General features: G+C 37.7%; 1 protein-coding gene across 3 annotated transcripts in view; it reads left to right on the top strand.

Annotated features, from left to right (window-relative positions):
- Positions 1-25,536, top strand: part of TENM1 (teneurin transmembrane protein 1) — a 596,275-nt gene that overhangs the window by 474,625 nt on the left and 96,114 nt on the right. For 2 of the 3 annotated variants that reach the window (XM_012812797.1, XM_003801899.2), the window contains exons 21-22: positions 6,444-6,464; positions 11,859-12,091. In XM_012812797.1, coding sequence (XP_012668251.1) covers positions 6,444-6,464; positions 11,859-12,091 — 254 coding nt within the window. The remainder of the gene's footprint in view (positions 1-6,443; positions 6,465-11,858; positions 12,092-25,536) is intronic. The other variant, XM_003801898.2, reaches the window with a different exon arrangement.

Genomic DNA, 25,536 nt, shown 5'->3' with positions numbered 1-25,536 from the left:
TATTTCTTGTTATTTAAGTCTGTAGTACCCACTTGCCTGTTTTCCTGAAGATTTCATCTGCACATATACATCTTAGTGGTTCCTTCCAGTGGGAGGAACCAGTGGGAGACTAAAGTAAGATAATAAAGAAAGGAAGCTGATAAATCATGTAATTAAACCTAAGGGAGTTTAAAAAATATATTCTCTGAGGACTTTTTGAAGATAGATTCATTTCCACGTAAGATGGTTGGGGTCTTGGTTTCACAAAAGATTTTGTTCCTATGTTAACACTTTGTATATACATATATACTCCATACACTGCATGGATACACACACACATACATGTACATATATACATACACTGCAGTTACACAGAAGTAACATCACAGACTTTTAAGCTTTGCATTAGAAGGATCCATGAGGGTATCAGGCCCAACATTGTGCCTAACGCCTACTTGAAAGTCTGTCATCTCTGTTTTGTTGACTCCTTTTTTTTTTTTTTTTTTTGCAGTTTTTGGCCAGGGGCCAGGTTTGAACCTCCACCTCTGATATATAGGGCCAGCACCCTACTCATTGAGCCACAGGTGCCGCCCTATTTGACTTCTTTCAATAATGAGAAATATAAATGCCTCTCATGACAGCCCATTGCATCTTTGGACTAATTTGTTAGAAAATTCTTCCTTACCTTCAGCTAAAATCGGCCTTCATCAAGCATCCACCCAGGAGTGGCAAATGTTAGCATCTGAAGCAGCACAAAAGTTACTCCCCTCGTTTACCTGACAAGCTTTCACAAGTATGAAGATAGCTATTATAGGTTCCTGAGCTGTCTTGTCTTCAGTCTAAACATGCTCAAGTCCTTCAACTATTTCTCATTAATTATGACTTTGTTTCTTTTTGTATTATTATATCCTCAAGGCCACTTTTTGGTTTTCTGAAAGTATTAAGGATGATTATATAAGTAAAAACAGGAGATACCATATCAAGTTTTGCAATTCATAATATCCCTTTGCTCCCTTTTCATCTTCTAATTTCATAACTCTATTAGAAAACCCATTAAGCATGACTAGAAATGATTTATTTTTTATAAAAAAACTCATGCTGCTATTGTTCAGAATTCTGATATTCTCTAGATATTTATTTTGTCCTTCCCTTAAAAATGAAAAAGATAAGAAAATAAGAGCCTAGTAAAGGCTTCTTGGTACCTTGAGTAATTTGGACCTGACAAATGTCAACATGACATGAAAATTTCTCTTGAGATTTTGCTGTCTCTTTTCCAGTGACTGCTTAATATTTCTCACATTGTTCTTTGGACTTAACTCCTCTTGTTGTCTGGAAATGGAGTAGAACTGGAATAGCACCCATTTAGGGGAAGTTAGCATGCTGAGAAGCAATAGATTTGTAAAACCCTCTGCTGAAGGAACAAATGGAACCTGGGCTTTGAGAGCTCAGCTAATAGCTGAGAAATGGCTATGAGCCATTCTCGTCACCAGCACTGGAGCCACAAATGCTAGAAACCCTACATGTAGATGAAATCAGTGGCTACCTCCCTACTCTGATCTCATGTATTAGCAATGGCACTCAAAGATGTGAGATAAGAGACGTGTCAGTTGCTAGCTAGACATAGCTCTAAGAACCCCTACACTGGCCTTCCACAGTGCCCAAAATTTCCACTCTAAGAAATATGTTCCTTTGAGTTAAGACATTGGATCTGTTAAGAGTCTCCAATACTAGAAACTCTTTTTTTATTTCAAATTATTATGAGGGTACAAATTTTTAGATTACATTATTTTCACTTCTAGGGTAAAGTTCCAATTGTAAAAGAGCCACTCAACCAAGGGGCATGTTATACACCCTTACAGTGTACACAATAGGTGAGATCTCACCATATGCCCTCCCTCCTGCCAATTGTCCTCCTACCTTCTCCCTTCCCCCCTTCTCCCTCTGTCCCCATACTAGACTGTATTTGTGTTTTATTGTTCATATGAGCATGTAATTGTTTATATATTGGTTTCATGTTAGTATTGAGTACATTGGATATTAATTTTTCCAGTCTTATGATACTTTACTGAGAAGAATATGTTTCAGCTCCATCCAGGTAAACATAAAAGATATAAAGTCTCCATGTTTTTTAATGGCTAAATAATATTCCATGGTATATATATATTTACCACAGTTTCTTGATCCATTTATGGGTTGATGGGCATTTGGGTTGCTCCCACAACTTGGCAATTATGAACTGAGCCACAATAAACATTCTGGTGTAAATGTCTTTGTGGTAAAAATATTTTTGTTCTTCTGAGTAGATACCTAGTAACGGAATTGCAGGATCAAACGGAAGGTCTACTTTTAGTTCTTTGAGGATTCTCCATACTTCTTTCCAAAAAGGCATTATTAATTTGCCATCCCACCAGCAGTGTAGAAGTGTTCCCCCCTCTCCACATCCATGCCAGCATCTGCAGTTTGGGGACTTTGTGATCTGGATTAATCTTACTGGAGATAGGTGATATCTCAGAGTGATTTCAATTTGCACTTCTCTGATGATTAAAGACAATGAGCATTTTTTCATGTGTTTATTGGCCACTTGTCACTTTTGGAGAAGTTTCTGTTCGAGTCTCTTGCCCACTTATTGTTTAATTTGAGTTCTCTGTAGATTCTAGGTATCGGGCCTTTGCCAGATTCATAACATGCAAAAATCTTCTCCCATTCTGTAGGCCGTTTGCTTTGTTTTTGTGGTACTATTAGCTGTGCAAAAGCTTTTTAGGTTGATAAAATTCCAGTTATTTATTTTTGGTGTTGCAGCAATTACCGGGGGGGGGTCTTCCTCATAAAGTCTTTTTCCCAGGCCAGTATCTTCAAGCATTTTCCCCATACTCTCTCTAAAATGTTTATTGTTTTGTGTCTTAAATTTAAGTCTTTTATCCAGAGAGAATCAATTTTTCTCAGTGGTGAAAGGTATGGGTTCAGTTTCGGTCTTCTATAAGTGGCTAACCAGTTCTCTCTGCACCATTTTTTAAATAAGGATTCTTTTTCCCCAGTGCATATTTTTTAAGCTTGTCAAAGATCAAATGATGATACATGGCCAGGTTCATCTCTAGATTCTCTATTCAATTCCATAGATCTACATCTATGCCATGGTACTGGTTCATTTGTGCCAGTACCATGCTGTTTGATCACTATAGACTTGTAGTATAACCTGAAATCTGGCAACATGATGCCTCCAGATTTTTTTTCTAAGAACTATATTTTCTATTCAGGGTTTTTTTCTGGTCCCATATGAATTGACGTACTATTTTTTCAAGTTCCTTAAAATATGACATCGGTGCTTTGATGGGGATTTCATTATATCTATAGATTGCTTTGGGTAGTAGAACCTCTTTTTAAAATAATCCATCAAGCTAACAGAATTCATGAGTCCCTCAAGATAGATTCATTCATCAGCGTGCCTCTTAAAGGGACTACTGGATGAATGCAGGGCCTTAAAACACAAGCCAGGTAAGTTGAGATAGGGAGAAAAAACAGAACCAAATCATGGGAGAAGGTAGTTTTGAATGAGAGTTGCTGGAGTTGGAAGCTCTAAGAAGTCAGTAGCAGGCAAAAAGTTGGCACTGGGTATTCAAAGGAAGAAGACAATGGAGAAATGAGTTGAACTCAAATTTTCTTTCTGGCTAAGAAGAGACAAGGAAGCTGAGAACAGGATGAAGAACAAGGAAAGGGTTACACATAAGAAGTTAGTCTTAACTCCAATGACACCAGGTCACTAGACAAAACTCCAAAGTTGGTGCATCCTTTCCATCCCTCACCTCACAAAAATATAAAAAGAATAGATGTGACATTATGTTAAGTGAAAGAAGCCAAACACAAGAAGACAAATATTTAATGGTTGGTTTGATTTATATGAAATGTCTAGAAGAGGCAAATCCATAGCAACAGAAAGCAGATTGTGGTTGCCTGGGGCTGAGGGGGAGGGATGGAGAATGGGAAGTGACTGCTAATAGGTATGAAGTTTCTTCATAGGGTGATAAAAGTGGTGTGGAACTGGATGATGATAAGGGTTGCACAAGTCTCTGAATGTACTGGAAACTGCTGAATTGTATGTTTTAGAAGGGTGAATTTTATGGTATATAAATCATATCTCAACAATTTTCTTTCAAATTAAAAAAGAAGAGTAAATGGCCCTTTTCATCATCTGGCTCCTGAGAAAATCAAAGATGAACTTAAAAGCCCTATCATTGGGAGCATTTCTTGCTCTAAAAAGATTTAAAATCCCATTCCTTTCTCCTCCTAACTCATGGCAAGCTTCAATTTGGTCCATTGCCAGGTGGCAGTGCCCATGGCTGGGCCCTGGCCCTCATGAAGAGCTCACACACTGGCACCTCAGCATGTAGTCAGTTGCCAGCTAGACAGCAAACCGACTTTGGTGGTGGCTCAGTCCTAAATCCTTAACTAAAAGTAATTCTGAGACAGAACAAGGTCACACACTGGAAATAAATTCCGTCATTTTCACTTCCTCCCTCTGAGATGTTAATGAGAGAAGCTGCTCTGCATAATATGGGACATCTTTCCAAATTCACAGTGACATTATTAGCAGAATCAGAAGCAGCTGCAAGAAAGTCAAACCATCCCCCTTTCCTCTTCTTGCCGTTACCTAAGAATTTCAAAAGCCTTCGTAGCCACATAAATGTCTCCATACCCTGAGAATCTATTGTAGTGAAACCATATTTTATTTATTTACTTTTTAAATTTCAGATTAATATGAGGGTATGAATGATTAGATTACATTCCTTGCATTTGTTAGGCAAAGTTCAAGTTGTAGTTGAGCCCTTCTCCCAGGGGGTGTGCTGTGTACCCTTCCATTATGTCCATTAGGTGAGAGTTTACCAATTCTCCCCTCCTCCCCGTCCCCTTTCCCTACCCTCACATGAATTTAATTGTTTTTCTCTCTTGTGGCCTTGTAGTTGCTTAGCTATTGGTTTCAAGTTAGTACTGAGAATTTTAATGGGGTCCTTCTAGTACTTTCACAACTAAACTTCCTTCAAGAAGATCAACTATGTTACAGAGATTAGAGCAGCCTCAAGCATACTGCCCTATAATTTAGAGGCCACAAAAACAAGTAATGTCTAGAGACAAAGAAATTGAAAGAGGTGCAAATGCCTGAGGCTAGGTTTCTAATCAGAGTACCCCACCCTTATCAGCTGACCTTTGTTTGAACCCACAAGCTACCTACCCTTTTGAGATGGGCCAAGGAAACAGAAAACTCAATGGACCTTGACCTGTGGCCCAGCTAGTAAAATCCTAGAAAAGTTCTTTTTAAAAAGAGTTGAATTTGTTGCAGCAGATAGCTTCAGGTGAAATAATTTTGTGTCTTTTCTTCTTTCCTGATGTCCCAAAGAATAAGAACATGTTCTAGTTTAGATAAAAAGGTTTCTTATCTTCATGTTTTCAAAATGACATAAAGGCCAGATTTAAAAGGATTGTAAAATTAAAATGACTGTATTTCACAGATGATTATAGCCTTTTAATCCCAGGCAGACTTGACCCAGAGTCAGTCCTGTACACAGACTGCATCCCCTATGTGAAAGCCTCATACCGGGTCCCAGAGAGAAATGCACTAGGCCATACCCTATGCCGAGTGGGTTATAGATCCAGAGCCACCAAAGTGCTCTGCTTCTTCTGGCCTGACTGCTCTGTTTGGCCCACCCCAGTTGACCCCTTAGAGCATGGATGACTGGAAGACACAGGCCCTATACACAATGTTTTGTTGAAACTGTTTTGAAGCAGCAGTTTTGATGCCAGGGACATTCTATCATTAGAAAACCTTCATACTTTCAACTTGTTATTGTGAAGGAAGGAATGTGCACAGTGGATGTCCCTATCTTATCTCTGAGATCAGATAAGTGGTACAAGGTTAGGGTTGGGATATCTGTCCTGCACATGATTTGATAATAAAACATGGTGATTTTATACTTTGATAGGATGTTGTGACTATCAAAACAGAGCCTAGAATGGTCAGCTCCTCTGCAGGGGCTGCTGCTTCAACCCTTAGCTCAGTGGTTCTTAGGCCTTTGCTAAGTTTGTTAAAAATAAACTCCCCAGGACACATCTCCACCTCAAAGTTTCGATTCAGTGGGGCTGAGGAGAGCCCCAGGAAAATGCTCATGTACAAGAATCCAAGTAATTCTGATGCTGGTGGTCCAGAGATAACCTTTTAAAAACCTCCCTTAGAACTTTGCCCTTCCACTGACCAAAATATCTAATCACCTTGACACAATGTTAGGAGGAGAAACTTGGAGGAATTGGGTCAACTTTGACTTGCACATCTGACTGAGTGATCCCTGTGGAGTCTCTCTAGTAGCCACAATCTGAGTTAGGAATCCATGTGTCTGGTTAGATTTGGCTTGTTGAATGATACTGATGATTCTCTATTTGCTTTTACTTGCTACTCGTGGATACCTTGTGCACCCTAGAAACAGAGATACCAGACATAGGTAAGCAAACCACATGGCAGCCACCTAATGCCCTCTCTTGCCTAAGAGAACACCTCCTAATAATGCACTAACAGGGAAATTTTATTTCTTAAATAAGGTTAAAGAAATAGTGTGAAAGTAAATTGGGAAGTTATGACTCAGGTAAGTATCTTCCAAAAGAAGAGGGGTAGACTAAGTAGGAGTTTGATTGAGGATCAGAACACACTGAAAAGAAAGCAAGATAAATGAAAGTCAGAAGTTCAGTACTTAATGGGAAAGCAAGGCCTTAAATCTCATTATGTTTCCCTAAGGTGATACCACAAATGAGTCCGTAAATTCAAATAGATTAGATGTTTTCAAATTGCAGGTAGAGAGAGAGGTGATGAGGCAATATCCCTAGATCCAGAAATATAGTTGACAAGGGTACTAAGAGACAGTGACCATGATGACCTTCTTTAATAAGATTTTTTTCTTTTTTTCTTTTATGTGACCTCGTGCTTTCTGTTTCTTTTCACCAAGAAGAAGTAATAGGAAAACTCTAAACTGACTGTTTACAGACAATGGCATGTAGCTCTGAAATTAATCATAATGAGTATTTCTATTCAATTTGTTTATGCATTACACTTGTCAAAACGATTCTAAATTACCCAAAATTACACAGGAGAAAATTGATTTTGTTCACTCCTGAATGCCAATTGTCATCAAAATGGCACCAGTAGGGTTTTTAATTTGGGTTTTGTTTGGGAAATGCTACTTCCTAAATGCCAGTGCAGAAGATCAGCCTTGCTACTTTGGCATAACTGATTTCTTAAGCAAATTAAGTTGGTTGTCAAATTGCTTACTGGTAAAGTGTTGCACAGTATTAATTATAAGCATTAATTGCCCATTTAACAATCTGTGTGATTTTAACTAGCATGAATGAAGTGATCTTTGCTAAGTCGAAGGGCATTCTTTGAATGTAAAACTATCAGAAGGAGACAGTAAGTCTAACACCCAAGTTAAAAAGAAATCTTCACATATCTCAAATTTCAGTTTGCATTTAAACACAAGGGATTAAAACAAATTGGAATGTAGTCCAGTGGTTTTTCTTTCTCAGGTATTGCATGTTTTCAGAAAGCAGAAAGAAATCAGTCTCCAAAGAGCTGAAGTGCATTTGGGAAATAGCATGAAATAGCAAATTACATATTGATATAAGGGACCTTCCTGACTGCTGGCTGTCAGAAAAATAACATTAATCAGATTTGAATTTGGTGAGTTGGGCTATTCCATCTTCTAAAGGCCAAAACACAAAGTTTGAGAACAGCCTCGCTGAGCAAAATAGAATATGTTACTCAGTTAGAAGAAGGCAGGAACACTGATTAGTTTTGCCAACTTCAGAACACGAGTATACTGATGGTATTTTACTTACACAGTTATGTATGATCTAATCTAATCTTAATCCAGGCCCAAACTTGTTAGTGACCCTGGGACACACTCCCTATGTGTTTGGGTTTCCCCAGCTGAGATTTGAGAAGAATGCTAATTCTAACTTCCCTCACAGGCACATTGGGGATATTCAATAATGAATGAATGTAATGCATTCCAAAGTACTTTTGTGCGAATAACATTTCTCTTGGAAAAATAGCCTATGGACTCTTCCTAAACAAAGCATGATTAATCTGTCTCACATGACACTTCACAAACTGGATACTAAAATATTGAAGGTTGTTTCAGGGAAGGGTTGTGATCCCTTCTATATTCTAGAAAGATCTAAGCACATTGAAGAAATTTTAAAATGAAGAATTATGAAGACAAAAACTCAACTAAATATTTTAAAACTTTTGCTCAAATCACTTATTTGAAGCAGTCTTTGCTACAGAGATGCCTTGTCTGGTATGACTGCTAAATCAATTCTGGAGTCTGTTGAGGCCCTTTACAGTTTATTTACAGCACCTGTCATGGTGATTCCAGGGTTGAAGGTGTCCCTGGAATCTACTGGATTCTCTTACTTGTTGAAGGTAAGTAGAACAAAGTCAAGTATTCCCATTGGACCTGATTTTTTTCCAATTACAACTATGAACTGATTCTCAAATTAGTATTTGCCAGACTTAGTATTATTACTATAACATACATAAATACACTTAAAGGGCTAATACAATTACAAATATAATTAATAGCATGACAGTCTTTTAAGGTTTCTTAATTGTTCTGATGATCCTCTCCCTACTTTTGTTTGGCTAAATACCAAGACCTGAGCTCTTTTATGTCAGTTTCATGTCCTGCCATTCAATTTACTTCAGGATTTTTTGAACATCAACACTGTCAGGCACTCTGTTGGCACTAGACAGATGAATATGTGTCCTCTGCTGTGAGCTCACAGTGTAAGTGGAAAGAGAGATATATAATAAAAAAAATACAGTGTTCACATTTTGGTTTCTAATACCATTCTCCAATAAAAGGAAGCAGGGATCTTCAGGGACATAGCTGATTCTAGGATTGGGGAAAAGAATATGAAAGATGATACTGGAGCATCTTTTAAAGCCAGAAAAAAAAGGTCTACAAACCCACCTAGATGAGGTATGTCAAAGGGGCACATAAGCCAACAGAAAGAATTCCTAATGGCTAATGCTGGAACAATTTGAGCAACATAAAAAAATTGCATTGGATTTAATTCAAGGTATAAAAAAAAATCTACAAGTCCATACTTATATAATAAATGGTTGAATTCATAAATAAATGGAGAAGAGATAAAGCTCCCATTTACAAGACTTGCAAATAATTTATGTAGATACTTCACCCTCAAGGAGGTAGAGCATATTTCCTTACTCCTTAAGTGCTGACTGTGCACAGTTACTTCAGTTACTTTTTTCCAAAGTGTAAAATGTGGAAAGTGAGGGAGAACAAGTAACTTTACAGTAGAGCAGTGGTTCTCAACCTTCCTAATGCCGTACCCTTTAATACAATTCCTCATATTGTAGTGACCCCCAACTATAAAATTATTTTCATTGCTACTTCAGAACTGTAATTTTTGCTACTTTTATGAATAGTAATGTAAATATCTGATATTAGGCAACCCCTGTGAAAGGGTTGTTTGACCCCCAAAGGGGTCGCAACCCACAGGTTGAGAACCACTGTAGTAGAGAAACCTGACAAATGCTATTTCAGCCAGGTGATCAAGCTCAACCTCATGAATGGTTACCATGTTGATAATATGTACCCTTGGTAAAATTTGATCAGAATGGCACTTTACTTCTGTGGTCTTCCTTCCAAAAGCTCATAACCCCTGTCTAACTATAAGAAAAAAAATCAGACAAATTCCAGTTGAGGGTATCCTTCAATACCTGACCAGTACTCCTTAAAACTGTTAAGGACATCAAAAAACAAGAAAAGTCTGAGAAACTGTCACAGCCTAGAAAAAGCTAAGAAGACAAAGATAACTAAATATAGTTTGGATGGGATCCTGGAAAAGGATCTAAATAAAGTACAGACTTTAGTTAAGAATTTAAAAAACTAATGCTAATAAAACATGATAGGTGCTGCTAAGTCACAAGTTTCTCCTCCCTAGTCATTTCTCTCCCTCTCTCCTATCATAACACTTGTACTTATGACAGTTATACCCTGTCTAGTTATCTCTCTCCCACTAGACTGTGAGTTTCATAAAGGAAGGGACTGTATCTTACACACAAGTAAATCTCCAGACCATAGCACAGTTCTTGGGCACATTATATGCACTACACAAATGCTTTTTAATGAATGAATAAACAAATATATGGTATAGAAATGGAACCAAGGAAGAAGTTCAGATGAGAGATGGTAGGGTCTTAGACTAATGACAGCAGAGATAAAGAGAAATGAGCAGACTGGAGAAGAATGTAGGAAGTAGAATCATAAAAACATGGTGTTTTATGGATATTTAAAATGGATGTAAGGAATGGTGGAAAGAAGTAGGTCGAAAAGAATGGCTTCTGGTTACTGGCTTTGACAACCAACAGAGGTGTGCGCTTTGAACACATTAGAGATACACATAACAAAGTTGCGCTCCTCCAAGCTCTCCTGGTTTATTATGAGATGGGGACACAAAGATACAAACATATAAACAAATTATTTAAATAGAATATGTAATCCCCAGAATATAGGTAAGCATAATGCAAAGAACAAAGCCTGGAGATTTAGGGAAGGCTTCCTTCAGGAGATGATGCTAGAGTAAAGCCCCAAAAGGCACAGGAGAATGAATTAAGTGAAGAAAGACTTGCATACCACACCAAGGTACATTACAAAGTTTTTGAAGACGGGAGCCAAATGATCAGAATAATCCTAAGGGAGTGTGGGGAGACATGGATTGGATATTTTGAAAACATCTCCTACATGCCAGATGATAGAAAATATCCCAGACCAGAGATGATGAAAGAACTAATGTAATGGGAGAGGGATGGAAGAAGAGAATGGTGCTGAAAGCTAGTTTGCAACTCCATGTAGAGGGGAAAGGAGGGATCAAGGATGACTCAGTTTGGGGCTTGGATGATGTCAGTATTATATGAGCCTTAGGTTCAAACTAAATACCCTCCAAACCAAAGTTTCTGTAGCCATTGAAAAAGATGAAACGAGGAGGAATCAAAAAGAATGAACAAGCTCAGCCATCTATACTGATAAAAATAACACACAATCTCATGTGAATATGTAATGAAGGTTTCAGGAAGACCAACATCCAATCAAGTTAACTTTAGTGTCACCTTTCGGAGGTATGGCTATATGACCACACAATCATGTATTGTGTAGTTATAACTAAAAATTTAAAAAGCTAAATATAATCAATTCTATTAAGAAGAAAAAATGTATTAGAGAAGTGTGGTGGCCAGCTGAAAAAGGGAAGCTTGGAGAGAAATGTTTGGCAGTCTGTCACCAGCACAGTTATCTCTCAGTGACACTCTACAAGCTTTGGACATGCCTTTCAATTTACAATTGAGGCCTGGGAAGGTAGTAGTGTCCCCACGTGAGACAGGAAGCCCAAGAGAGAATGAGTAGATTTATGAAGGATGAAGAAGGCAGGAAAAGAAAATAAGTTCTGTTTTGGATTTGTTGAGTTCAAGGTGGCAGTGAGACACCCAAGCAGTCATCTAGTAGATAATTGGATAACTGGGTATGAAAAGTATAAGAAAAGTCATCTCCTGGGATTTTCTATCTTCTGTTTCTTTCTACCCCCAAATGGATTGTACTGAAATGTCAGTATCATTACAGGTTAGAAATACACACTGGATTTTTTCCTATCTAAACCCATTACTAGAAAAAGAAAGAAGTATCCATCCCCTTGGTACATTAGAAAGAAGATAAATGAACCCATTCATCTATTAAGAGATTTTTCTCTTTGTAACTAAAGGAAGACCCCAGGGGGTGTACTGGACAAACTTCTTTTAGTAACTTTACTTTTCTCTTTCTTAGCACAAGTCCTGCTCACAAATACTATCTGGCCATGGACCCTGTGTCTGAATCACTCTACTTATCAGATACCAATACGCGAAAAGTCTACAAGTTGAAATCGCTTGTGGAAACAAAAGATCTGTCCAAGAATTTCGAAGTGGTGGCAGGAACTGGTGATCAGTGCCTTCCCTTTGACCAGAGTCACTGTGGAGATGGTGGGAGAGCTTCGGAAGCCTCACTGAACAGCCCCCGAGGTAAAAACAAATCTTATGGTCCTCTAAAGATTTCATTTGATTTATCAAAGTCCTAAGACTGTTGCTACGCTGTAGTCCAGCCATCCATTTCCATATTTTGCCTTGGAAAGCCATCTTCTCTGAAGTCTATCCGAGAAAATAGGCATCTCCAAGATGAATTTTTAGCCAATATGCATTAGCATGGCCGTAATTGTTATTTAAAGATTCAAATGTTTGAAATAACTATTGGCCAGAACCCTCCGTTGGCCTCCCTGGCACACCAACCTGTCCCCAGGGACTACTTCCTGGAAACTCCCTACAGTCCCGCAACTAACAGGTTAACATTGCTCAGCAGTGAGCCTCTAGGCCAGCAGTTCTCAACCTGTAGGTTGGGACCCACAGGAACTGTATTAAAGGGTCACAGCATTAGGAAGGTTGAGAACCACTGCTCTAGGCCATTGCTTTAGTTCTGGCCTGTTGGGATTTGGTCTATACTCAACCTTTTAACACTGTCAAATATGTCAAATATCTCACAGACCCTAAACGTTCCTGGCTTTTGCTTAACATCCTTTAATGAACCTTTCTTCCATTCATTTATCTAAATTATACTGGAAACTACTTATATTTTCAGTTTAAAGTACCTCTAGGAAAACACATTCCAATTTGTTGTTGCTGTTGTTGTTTCGTGTGACAGATTAACCTTACCTTTATTTGTCCTAAATTTATTTCTCAGTCTTCAAGGACCAACCTTCAATTTAATTCCCTAGGATTTAGTGAACAAAATATGTGTTTTCCAATTAATTTCATGATTTTATAGACTTAGATCATATAGCCATCTTAGGCCACTTAGCTGAAGGATAGTCACCTTTGAAGTCTGTCTTCATATGTTATCAACCCTATTTCCTTAACTATTTAATCACTCTTCTCTGTTTCTTCTCCAAGACGTCTGTGCGTGTGTGTTTGCAGGTGCATGCATTTATGTTAGTGGATTTTACAAAGTATTCATGTTCCCGGGTTTTATGAAGCCGAAGTGCTCTTTAAATTATTACACAAAGAACACACATTTGTTGCAAAAAAAATAAAAAAGAGAAAACAAAAAACTTTAATTAAAATCACCCACAAGCCTACCGCATATAGAAACCCACTGTTAATGTTTTAGTATTTATCCTTCTAGATTTTTTTCTGTGCATATCGTATATTTTATTTCTTTAAGAGTGAAATTGTATTACACAATGCTATTCTGTAACCTGCTTTTCACACTTAATGTCTTATGAACATCTTTCCGTGCCAATAAACAGAGTGAGGTCAATGTGTTTAATTTGTTAGATGGTCACTTATTTCAAATTTTAAGAGGGTGCTCTTTAGCCATTTGACATTTACCATAGTAGGATTAAGTTCCAACTACTATCAGAGTTTAAAGACTTCACTTTCTTCAAGCCCTTTGTCTTTCATAAAGCCCCTCTGGCTAACCCTAGCCCATTAAATCTGAATTTATTTAACAGTGTTTACACCACCCAATTAGCACGTGATTTTATTTTGCCTTCTCTTGCTTTCCTATGCTTTCATGAGTATGTTTTTTTCTATTGAAGTAAGGTACTTGAGATAAAAAAAAAAAACACATCTAATATTTTGGAATCTTCTCCACCTCCCCGCCAACTTCTAGCACAGTGTGGGATCCACCACACATGCTTATTGTGTAATTGATCAATTAAGTACGTCTTATCTATGCCTAGAATTCATTCCTAAAGGGAACTTCAATGGTATTTAAAGGGGGTGACTTTTTTCCCTAAGGGAACATAAGTCCTCCCAAGTATTATGGTAAAATGTTTTTTTTTTTCTTTTGCTCTGTACCAGCTCTCATTTCTTACACATAGTAGGTCCACAATAAATATTTAATGAGTGAATGAATGACTCAGGTACAACATATAATTCGCTGTTATTTCAAGGCAATAAATCAGACTAGGTCCCACCTTTTACACAGGTTTAAAACTCTTATAGGTATTTTAAGGATTTCTGCATAAGAAATGGGAAAGAATCAAATTTATATTGTGCCTGAAACTGGCGTCCCCATGAGTGGCTGCTGGTTTAAAAACCATTCACCTCACCTACCACATTCAATCTGCCACATAGAAAAGGAATATCCCAGATTTTCCAAATAAAACCTTGGTTCACTGCAGTTTTTTCCCCCCTTGGAAAGCAGCAATAATAGAGTCCTTACGAATAGGATTTATGTGAACTCTTGAAGTATCAGTAATGAGGGTGCTAAAATTTATATATCTATTAAAGCTAATATTAAACTAAGTTTTTTCTTCTTGTCATAGCTACTAGTACATTTTCCCTTGACTTGATTTACTCATCTTTCTGTCCAAGAGTAGCCTTTCCCATAATCTGGCACACTTTATTCATCCCAAAGCAATAAAGGCCCCTAACAACATCTAGCCCAGGCAGAATGTCGATTCCATCCAGGACAGCTTTCACAGAACTTCCCCGAAGTTGGTGTTGTCAAAATCTGCTTTGATCCAGTGAGTACCCTAGAATGCCGACTGGAGCGGGATGTGTGGTGCGTACGAGGTATATACCACCTCTCCTTCAACCATGCTGACAAGGTTTGAAGACCCTATTAGTGATCTTTATGATCACTCGGATGACAAAACCTGTGTCCACACATCAGTTGCTTTGAAAATGCTGGTTGGATCACATAGGTGCCTAGACATGGCACCTATGTCTGTGCTGAATATAGTCACGTAGTTGGCACTCACCCTTGTCAGTGAATCAGAAGTGAGAGTCTCATTATAAGGAATGCCGCAGGGCAATTTCATAGACTTCTACTGAAGGAAAAATCTTGCCAGAACCTATTAAAGCACAGTGTACAAATTGAGAGGCGAGTATTGCTAATTGCTAATTTTATCTTTTGAGGTTCTACTACAGATTCTTTGTCCCTCAAGAAAGCCCAATTTGTTTGTTTTCCGCTTTACAATTACCATGCACATCAGCTCCTCCTTTCACCCTAAGAAAACAGCAAATGTTTAAAAGATTTCTTTAAGAAGAGGTTTTGTTTTCTTCCTTGTACATAGACGCTAATAAAGAAAAGCTGTAGATCACTAGAAAACGGAAATGTACATCTAGGGAGTACCATTTTCTAGGTTAGGAAAGAGAGCTTGCTCTAAGACTTTAACAAGCAACAGATTGCAATTATAAGCAGGCTCTTCAACATGTCCTTAATTATGCAAGGTATGTCAAATAAATGTTAATCTGTAAGACAGCTAATTTACTTTCTGAATCTATTCTAAAAATAGGATGAAATAAAATTTGCTTTTGAGATCATTCGTTCTAAAGGAAGAGTAAATTACCAAATAGGATTAAAAACGAGTCAGCAAAAGGTAAAAGGTTAAAAGCCACTGGATTTTTTCAAGAAATGGCAACAAATTGTAATGCATCCCAGGTGAGAAACCTGAACTTCCTTGTTCAATCCATGTAATGACCATGTTTCCTTGAATGACCCTATGCAAGTCACTGTACCTTCCCATGGTTTGATTTCTGAAATGAAATAGACTAAAATAGACTAAATGAATTTGTTGAGTAGTTTTGTGACATCGGGCGTTCAAACACTGGGTCCTGAGATATCTCAGTTGTAAAATGAAGGGCTCAGTATGACCTCCCTCCCAGCATGAAGGGCTCAGTATGACCTCCCTCCCATATTGTCCTCTAATATTTCTTTTTTTTATGTCAGATTAATATGAGGGTACAAATGTTTAGTTCACACTGTTTCCATTTCTAAGGTAAACTTCAAGTTGCAGTTGAGCACTTCACCCAGCGGGTGTGCTGTATACCCTTACATTGCCAGCACTAATTTAATAAAATAACCATAGTTAAAACTTACCGAGTGCCTACTGTGTGCCATTTACAGACTAGGAAACAGAGACTCAGGTTAAGAAATGTACCCAAGGTCACGCAGTTTACACACAGTGGTTCTCAACCTTCTTAATGCTGAGGCCCTTTAATACAGTTCCTGTGGGTCACGACCCACAGGTTGAGAACTGCTGGCAGGAAACAATACTGGTAACCAAGTCTTCCCGACTTAAAAAAACCCATGATGCCAAAAAAGGCACATGGTGCCTTGTTATTTACAAGATAAATAACTTTTGGTCTATTTTCCTTTTCGTATTAAAGTCATTTCTCAGATTTTTTTCTGACCTAGTAGTGTACTCATAATGCACTACAGAGCATTTCCATAGTCTGTAAATGTAATTATTCACATAAATCTCCAGGAAACCTTGTCACATCGCTTTAGAAGCTTCTGCAATTAGGAACTTCACCAAATTTTCCTTAAGGGGCAGAGACAGGAATGCTTCATTTTTTTTTTATTAAAATTCTTGTCTATAGTAGTAACTACAAATTTTGTCTAAAGGAAAAGTGGAAGCATCCCCAAATGGAATTTCATAGGATAGCCCCTGGGTACTTTTCTTGGGAAGAAGTCTTCGTCTGATCCAGTTTTAGACACTTTGATTTGAATCCCAATAAAGAGAAACATTTGCCATTTTACTCATCAATACTTCAATGTAATAGGGCAAAGAAAAACGTTTAGCAAAGAGGTTGATGGAGTGCTAATCATTGGCATTGTATATGAGTTTGAATTGACTTTGAAAGATGCTTTTAAAACATGCATGGATGATGTAGTTGAAGCTTAGGTTCCATTTATTATTTTTACTGCAACTTTCTTTAATTCTACAGAGAACTCAAACTAATGAGTCATGTAATAGATGACCAAGTACTTAAGCAGAATGTGAAATGGTACTAGGTGGGGATATAAAATAAAATTTGTGACAAGCTGAATGCATTTATTTTTTTAAGTAGATACAGAAGGTGAAAGAGTGACTGGACAGTATGAAATTAATCAATGACTTAGTTTGGTCCTCTTGGACCTCACCACGTATTATATCTCTATTTTCATATATATCTTTAAGCAAACTGACCTCAGAACTCAGCAGAATTTATGCAATATCCAGATGAGGGCAAACAGCCTCTAAGCTGTTTCATAGGAGGGAATGATTCTTAAATCTTGACAGCTTCCTAAAGTGTTTTTAGGGTATTCATGACACTAAGCGTATAGTATTCATTTTAACTTTATTGGCAATTAAATCTGGATATGATAAAGTCTAGACACAATCTGTTTTTGTCCCTACCCAGACATAGCTGAGGTGCATCTTGAAGCTCTACTCATTCCGCTGGCATCTGCATGCTATTCTGAAAAGCTATATGTGGGGTTAATGGAAAGATGGTAAGACTATAATCAGTGATTCCCTTCTGATAGCGCTAGTTTCTATAAGGGAGAGAGTGTAGTACAGAAATGGACATGGGAATATTCTTTTGCTTTTCCTGTGTAATGAGTGTAATAAGGTTTCTTCTAAATTATTTTCGTGTATGTGTATTATCCATCTTGGTGACATAACCATTTGGATTGATACTTGGGACAGCCCTTAGCAAAATTACAGGCCACAGCATGTAAGACACAGCATGAATAAAATGAATGGTATATTTAGGAAACCACAAAAAAAAAATCAGTATTTTTTAGCATAAAACTATTTGAGAGTAATTAGAAGAGCAGAAGCAGAAATAAGTTTGGATTTTCACCCAGAGACAAAAAATTTGAAGCAGAGGAGAGATGTGATCATCTGGCACATGTATTTTTGATACTTTTGGTGACAAGGTGATAAATGCACTGGAGCAAAGCTGGAGCAAAGAAACCATAGGGAGGACTAAAATATACAAAGTAAGCAACGAAAAGGGATCTAATGAAAGTGACAGAAAAGAAACCCTCAGGGAATAAAGAGGTGAACCCAAAAGTGTGGTATCAAGGAAGCTAAGAGAGCAATTTGTTTCAAGGAGATGTGGAAACCAGTGGGGAATGTTTCACATTTGTACCCATTTGATTAGGCAATGAGGAGTTCATTGGTGACCCTGCCATTGGTGGTATGAATAGAGGTAGAGGTGGGAACCAGATTTTACTCATTTGATGAACCAATGACAGGTGATACAATCAATATCACTAGTGACTATCACTCTCTGAAGAAGTTGGAATGTTGGAGATAGTGTGATAAGTAGTGGGAGGCCAAGGAGCTCAGGAAGGACTTTTCTACAGGGGATATGTGACAATGTTTATGGGTCAGTGGAAAGACACAGAAGACAGGGAACAAAGGATGCCACAAGGTCTGGAGGAAACCGGAAGAGAGTAGGTCTTGAATAGGAGGGGAATTTCAAGGATCCATCCTAAAATTATGTGTAGGTATAGGTATGAGGATAAGGTTATAGGTAGAAGAAGCTAGAAGGTTGGTAGTTTTCCATTCTGGTAGCCTCAATGTTCTCAGAGAAGTGGATCTATTCTGCTGAAAATTAGGGAGTAAGATCAGGCTTTACGGTAAGTGGGAAAGGTTTGAAGAGTCACTTAGAGAAGTCTTCTTTCTGGGTAAGACCAACATTCTACCACCCATGGCCATATTCCCAACTCAGTGTCCAGGAATTTCCCATGAGAATTTCCCTCCAATATCCTTGTTTTAGAATCAGAGATATCTTGAGAAAAATATGTTTGACAAAGCCTTAAAATTCAGGCAAAACATTTATTCTTTATCCCTCAGTGATCCTGTGCTGTTTTCATTTAGGGGAATGTCTTTCTTAAACTATGTTATTGGTCTCTCAGCTTACTATAGCTACAATAGAAGACAAGGCCTATTATGCAACCAGAATTAAAGCTTAACTTGTTTTTGTGCATAGCTTGCCTAAAACATCTGCTTGTGGTGCAGACACTAGAACATGAGACCCTTCCTGCCTGTTCCGTTGCAACCCCACAGCTATAAGCTGTTGGGGAGAGAAGTCAAACAAAAGGAAAGCAGTTCTGCCTAGCCTTGGCTAATTGCCTGGTTGGTCTAGGTAGCATCCATGATTAAGAAAAACCTGCATTAAGTTCATTCAAATTTTATAAAGCCACAGATGCATTATTAAATGAATTTCTTCAGCATTTATTTTAATTTTCTGTATGAGTGAGATTCTAGCGAACGTAGAAATAATACTTACAGACCAAATATTATGACAGTTTGCCAGGATCAGGAGTCAAACAGAACTGGATACAAATCCCAGATCCAACTGTCATTAAATGTGTGACCTTGGGTAAAGCACTTAACCTCCCTGAGCTTTGGATTCCTCATCTGTAAAGTTGTAATACTAGTAATAGTGTCTATACAGCTAGGTTTTGGAAAATGTCTGTAAAGCACCTAGTGCAATGTGCAGCATGTAGAGTGTGCACAGTAAATGTCACCTGCCATTATGCTCAGTCTTGCTGTTTTATTGCCAGTAGTAATAAGGATTATAATAGGGACCTGCACTGACTTACTTTGAATAGAAGTAAACTCCACATTGATTGTAGATCAATCTGAGACTTGATAATTTCTAGGTAGCAATGGCATCACAAACAAAACAAGAGTGAAGGTAGGGTGGGTTTCATGCATTGTGTGTGATTTGATTAGCTGATCCTCCCTGAGATGGAGTAGCAGTTCTAGTGCTCGTTCCTCGTACATGTTATATTCAGGGAAGCCCAACAAGTTCCACCTACCCATAATAGTTCCCTTAGCATCCTACCCTTTCACCATAAAATTCATTCCATAAGGATTTTCTTAAGAGGTGAACTTAGTGTTCAGTGCAGGGAATTGCCTGAAAGAACAGCACATTTATTCCTCATTAAATACTTTATGGGGCCTTGAAGGCCTGGAGCAAAGGATGGATATGTTTACGTAGACGAAATCACCCAAGGAGGGCAAGGCTGGGTGAGATCTACTCAAGGTGGCATGGAAAAGTGTGGTGCTAGGTATCTGACAGAATAGCTGCAAAGTGGGGATATATGGAAGAATAACAGTGACATACTTCACTCCCACAGTATTGTCTAGAGTGAAACTTGCACCCCTGCATGTAAACATTGACAACATGGAGTTCTTCCTCTTTCTTTAAGATCACTAGCCAGAGTAACTTCCATCCTTTATCACAGCTCCTCAGTGTCACACCTTCTTATCTGTCCACTTAAGAATCATCTCACCTGATTAAAAAGAAGAGCCCTCCACCCCATGGTAAAAACAGTGACAGAGATCACACACTAACAGTCTGCAAATCACTTAAATCATATTTTGAGTGGTGTATTATGGTAACCTATAAATAACTAATTGCGTAAAATTGCTTTAGTAGTTTCTAGATGGCAGCTTTAATTAAAAGCACCAGAGACATTTAGAAGTTTAGAAATGGATGGCATGTAATTTGCCCTTTTACCAACCATAAAATGGTAATTAAGGAATTTGATTCACTTCTTCCTATTAAAAGTTTTATGAGAATAGCAAGTTCCTTCTAAATACAGTTTCTCTTCAACAGAAGGTAGTACGTTTGCTTTATCAGTCTTCTCCAGCAGGGTAAGATGTTTTAATGTACAAATTCTTCAGAAGTTAATTAGGAAATTTCTTGCAATGCAAAATGTTTTTTTTTTAAGTTCTAAAACATGAAACTGTATTAGCGTTAAGACCTTGATCGTGGCTCCATGTTGTTCCACCATCAATACAAGATGATCCAGTAATTTCAAGATTACAAAATGCATGGAGCTGGCTAGAAAATAAAAAAATGGGGAGGTCATTTGCTGGGGAATCTAGCATGTTTTGCTGATTTTTGAAAGAATCTGAAGTTTACAGTCTGTAGAATTCCCAGAGAGTCCAGAATATTCACTGTAGACCAGAGAAGTTACAAGGTGTTTTTAGTTTCATTGATCTTCCAGAAATGCTGGATAAATTAGTAGTTGTATACTGCAAAACTCAAACGATGTGCAGCAAACTAAGATGTCTTTGTAAAACCAGGAGTTGAATATCATCATGGACTAAAGCACAGCTGGAAATGGAGTAAGGAAGTCTATTTTTATTTTATAATTGAATAATTGATTGCATTTTTGGCCACTTTAGCCTAAGGATTATAGATGGCAACACACAGGGGGCATTTACACCAGCATCACTAATGATTTAAGTTATATGCACATAAGAAAGACAGCTGCTCTTTTTTTAAGTCAAGCAGATTTTTAAAAGTTATCTAAGTTGGATGGATATAAGCAACAAACGGGTAAAGGAAGGGTTGTTTGAAATGTCGCCTCTTCATTCTGTCTTTCCATGACTTCCTGGCTGATTCTAAGCTACTTACTCTGGCCCTTAGCCTGTCTCCCTTAGATAAAAGTCCACCCTTTTCTCTTCCCTCTCCCCTGATCAGAACTGGGTGGTCATACAATGGTTTATTAAAGGAGGATGGGACAGTGAGAGGGGTATTTTATCGCCAACATTGTTTAGGATCTCCAGGGAATGGTAATAGTAAAAACAGACTCATCAGGTTTATTATTGTTTTTCATATTTATAGATAAAATGCACTTCTCCTTACTGTCTGCACCCAGAGCAGACCATTTTCATCCCCCAGACCTTGGTACATCCCTGCAGGTATAGGAAACATACTCACAATATAATGTTCAGTGACAAGTTAAGGATACTGAATGCTACTACACCTGTAGGGTACAAAGGTAGTGTGTACATGCAGAGAAAAAGTGTAAAAGGAAGTATATATAAATGTTAGAAATAATATTTGCTGTATAAGGAATCATAAGTGATTTTATTGTCTTCCCTTTAATTTTCTGAGCATTTATGATTTTTATAATTCAACAAAAGACAAAATATTATTTTTTGAATTGATGAAGCATTTGTAATATTCTTAGTTTGTGTGTATATACGTATATTATTTTCACACCCACAGAGTCCTGTCCTAAAGACAGGACAGAGGCCTGATCTCTAAGGACTCAGGTCTCTGCTTTCATAGATGCCAGCTCTCCAAGAAGAAGTATCATTTACTGATGATTGACAATGGGTTACTATTATCTGGGAATATTACAAGAGACCTGCTGAAGGGGTAATACCCTAAGTCAAGGAAGAAACCTAAATGGGAGATCTTAAAGGAATCCTGCAGACTAACAGTAAAAGATATTTTAGTTATACTTATTATTTTTTAAAAGCATAGTATAAAGAAGAAAAATTCAAATGTCCCATAATCTCACCATCTAGATAAGTGCTGTTGATATTAAAACATAAAAATATAAAATTAACACATATCTATGGTCTGAAAGTTTAAACTGTATAGAAAGACATAAAAAGAAAATATAAGATTTCTCACCACACACCCCCCACATCTCCATCTCCAAAGGTAACCATTTTTACCAGTTTCTAGAGATTCCTTCCAAACCTTTATGCATATTTTTCCCTTCCATAAAGGGAATCTTATTATACAGACCATTCCTCACCCTGCTTCTTTTGTTTGGTAACATGTCTTTAGTATCTTTCCATACAGTTATTAGATTTCTTTGCATATATCTACCTCTTTGTTTTTAGTAGCTACATGATATTACAACACACAGATAGGCTACAATTTATTAAGCTACTTGCCTCTTGGTGGACTTGTCTGGTTTTAATCTTTTATTATTATTATATTATTATATGCAGTGAACAACCTAGTTCATATATTTTGGAGCATTTTTGTGAGTACATACAAAGGCTTAATTCTTAGCAGTATTACATGTTACCAAATTGTCCTCCCAAGAGACTGAACACATTTATACTCACCCTAATAGTGAATAAAAGTTCTAGTTTGCAATATCCTCAGCAGCTCTGAATATAAACCTTTTAATGTATATCCATCTGATCAGTAGAAATGGTAGCTTGTAGCTTTAATTTGCATTTCTTTAATTGACAATGAAGTCAGGATAGTGGTTACTTCTGGGGAAAGAAAGTAAAAGGGTACAGGGAGGGCGGCACCTGTGGCTCAAAGGAGTAGGGTGTCGGCTCCATATACCAGAGGTGGTGGGTTCAAACCCGGCTGTGGCCAAAAACTGCAAAAAAAAAAAAAAAGGGGGGGTATAGGGATAAGGCTATGCACCTTTGGCTATATCTATATCATAAAGAAATATGTGAAGCCAATGTTAACATCTATTAAATTTGTGTGTTGGATGTCTGACACTCAGTGATATTATTTTCTGATTTGTCTGCCATTTGAAATATTTCACTACTTTGGAATATTTTAAGTCAGAAGTAGAATTTAGCAATTTGCAAATTTATACTTGACAATTCCATTTCAAAAAGTGATTTGTTTTGTTTTAAATAAGAATTTGACTCATTCAGAGATGCTAGTCAAAATATTTAACAACCTGTAAGGCACAGATACCAACATATGAGTACACACTCCAGGTTTGGCCTTGAAGCAGGCTTGTCAAGGCCACCTGCCATGGTCAACATGAATCCATTATTTTCTTTCTTTTTTTTTTATTGTTGGGGATCCACTGAGGGTACAAGAAACCAGGTTATACTGATTGCATTTGTTAGGTAAAGTCCCTCTTATAATTGTGTCTTGCCTCCAAAAGGTGTGTCACACACCAAGACCCCCAACCCCCTTCCTCCTTCCCTCTCTCTCCTCGTCCCTTCCCCCACCCACCACCCTCCTTCCCTCTCTCTGCTCTTCCCTTCCTCCATCCCCTCCCTCCTCATCTCTCTCTCTGCTCTCCCCTTCCCCCACACCCCTACCATGTACTAGGTCATTAATTGTGCTCATATGAGAACTGAGTACATAGGATTCATGCCCCTCCGTTCTTGTGATGCTTTACTAAGAATAATGTGTTCCACTTCCATCCAGGTTAATACAAAGGATGTAAAGTCTCATCTTTTTAATGGCTGAGTAATATTCCGTGGTATACATATACCACTGCTTCTTAATCCATTCCTGGATTGGTGGGCACTTAGGCTGTTTCCACATTTTGGCAATTGTAAATTAAACTGCAATAAACAGTCTAGTGCAAGTGTCCTTATGGTAAAAGGATTTTTTTCCTTCTGAGTAGATGCCCAGTAATGAGATTACAGGATCAAATGGGAGGTCTAGCTTGAGTTCTTTGAGGACTCTTCATACTTCCTCCCAAAAACGTTGTATTAGTTTGCAGTTCCACCAGCAGTATGAAAGTGTTCCCTTCTCTCCATATCCACACCAGCATCTGCCATTTTGAGATTTTGTGATGTGGGCCATTCTCAATGGGGTTAGATGGTATCTCAGGGTGGTTTTGATTTGCATTTCTCTAATAATTAGGGATGATGAGCATTTTTTCATGTTAGCCATTCATCTGTCTTCTTTAGAGAAGGTTCTATTCATCTCTCTTGCCCATTGATATATGGGATTGTTGGCTTTTTTCATGTGGATCAATCTGAGTTCTCTATAGATCCTAGTTAACAAGATTTTGTCTGATTCAAAATATGCAAATATCCTTTCCCATTGTGTAGGTTGCCTATTTGGTGTGGTTGTCCTCTTAGCTATAGAGAAGCTTTTCAGTTTCATTAAGTTTGATTTGTTTATTTTCATTGTTTCAATTGCCATGGAACTCTTCTTCTTCTTCTTTTTTTTTCATGGAACTCTTCTTCATAAAGTCCTTCCCCAGGCCAATATTATCAAGTGTTTTTCCTATGCTTTCTTTGAGGATTTTTTATCATTTCATGCCTTAAATTTAGGTCTTTTATCTATCTCAAATCAATTTTTGTGAGTGGAGAAAGGTACAGGTCCAGTTTCAATCTTTTACATGTGGATATCCAGTTCTCCCAGCACCATTTATTGAATAGGGATTCTTTCCCTCTTGTATATTCTTGTTTGGTGTATTGAAGATTAGGGGGCTATTAGATGTTAGTTTCATTTCCTGGTTTTCTATTCGATTCCAAATGTCTATGTCTCTATTTGTGTGCCAGTACCATGCTGTTTTGACCACAATGGCCTTGTAGTACAGACTAAAGTCTGGTAGACTGATGTCCCCAGCTTTGTTTTTATTACTAAGAACTGCCCTAGCTATATGGGGGTGTTTATGGTTTCATACAAAATGAAGAACTATTTTTTCCAAGTCTTGAAAGTACGATATTTGTATTTTAATTGGGATGGCATTGAATCTGCAGATTGCTTTGGGAAGTATAGACATTTTAACAATGTTGATTCTTCCCAGCCATGAGCCTGGTATGTTCTTCCATTTGTTAATATCCTCTGCTATTTCCTTTCTTAGGGTTTCATAATTTTTTTATAGAGGTCCTTTGCCTCTCTTCTTAGGTATATTCCTAGGTATTTCATTTTATTTAAAGTTGTGGTGAAGGGAGTTGTGTTCTTAATTAGCCTCTCATCTTGGATGCTATTGGCATATACAAAGGCTACTGACTTTTGGACATTGCTGTTATGTCCTGAGACATTACTCTATTTTTTGGTGACTTCTAGGAGTCTTGTGTTTGAGTCTTTGGGGTTCTCTAAGTATAAGACCATATTGCCAGCAAAGAGGAAGGGTGTGACCTCCTCTGCTCCCATTTTGATGCCCTTTATTTCCTTCTCTTGCCTAATTGTATTGGCTA

Source organism: Otolemur garnettii, unplaced genomic scaffold (genome assembly GCF_000181295.1).
Source record: "Otolemur garnettii isolate 467f Iridium unplaced genomic scaffold, OtoGar3 scaffold00224, whole genome shotgun sequence".
In the NCBI taxonomy this organism is placed as follows: domain Eukaryota; kingdom Metazoa; phylum Chordata; class Mammalia; order Primates; family Galagidae; genus Otolemur; species Otolemur garnettii.
The sequence above is the reverse complement of the archived record's forward strand: the minus strand, read 5'-3'. Positions and strand labels throughout refer to the sequence as shown.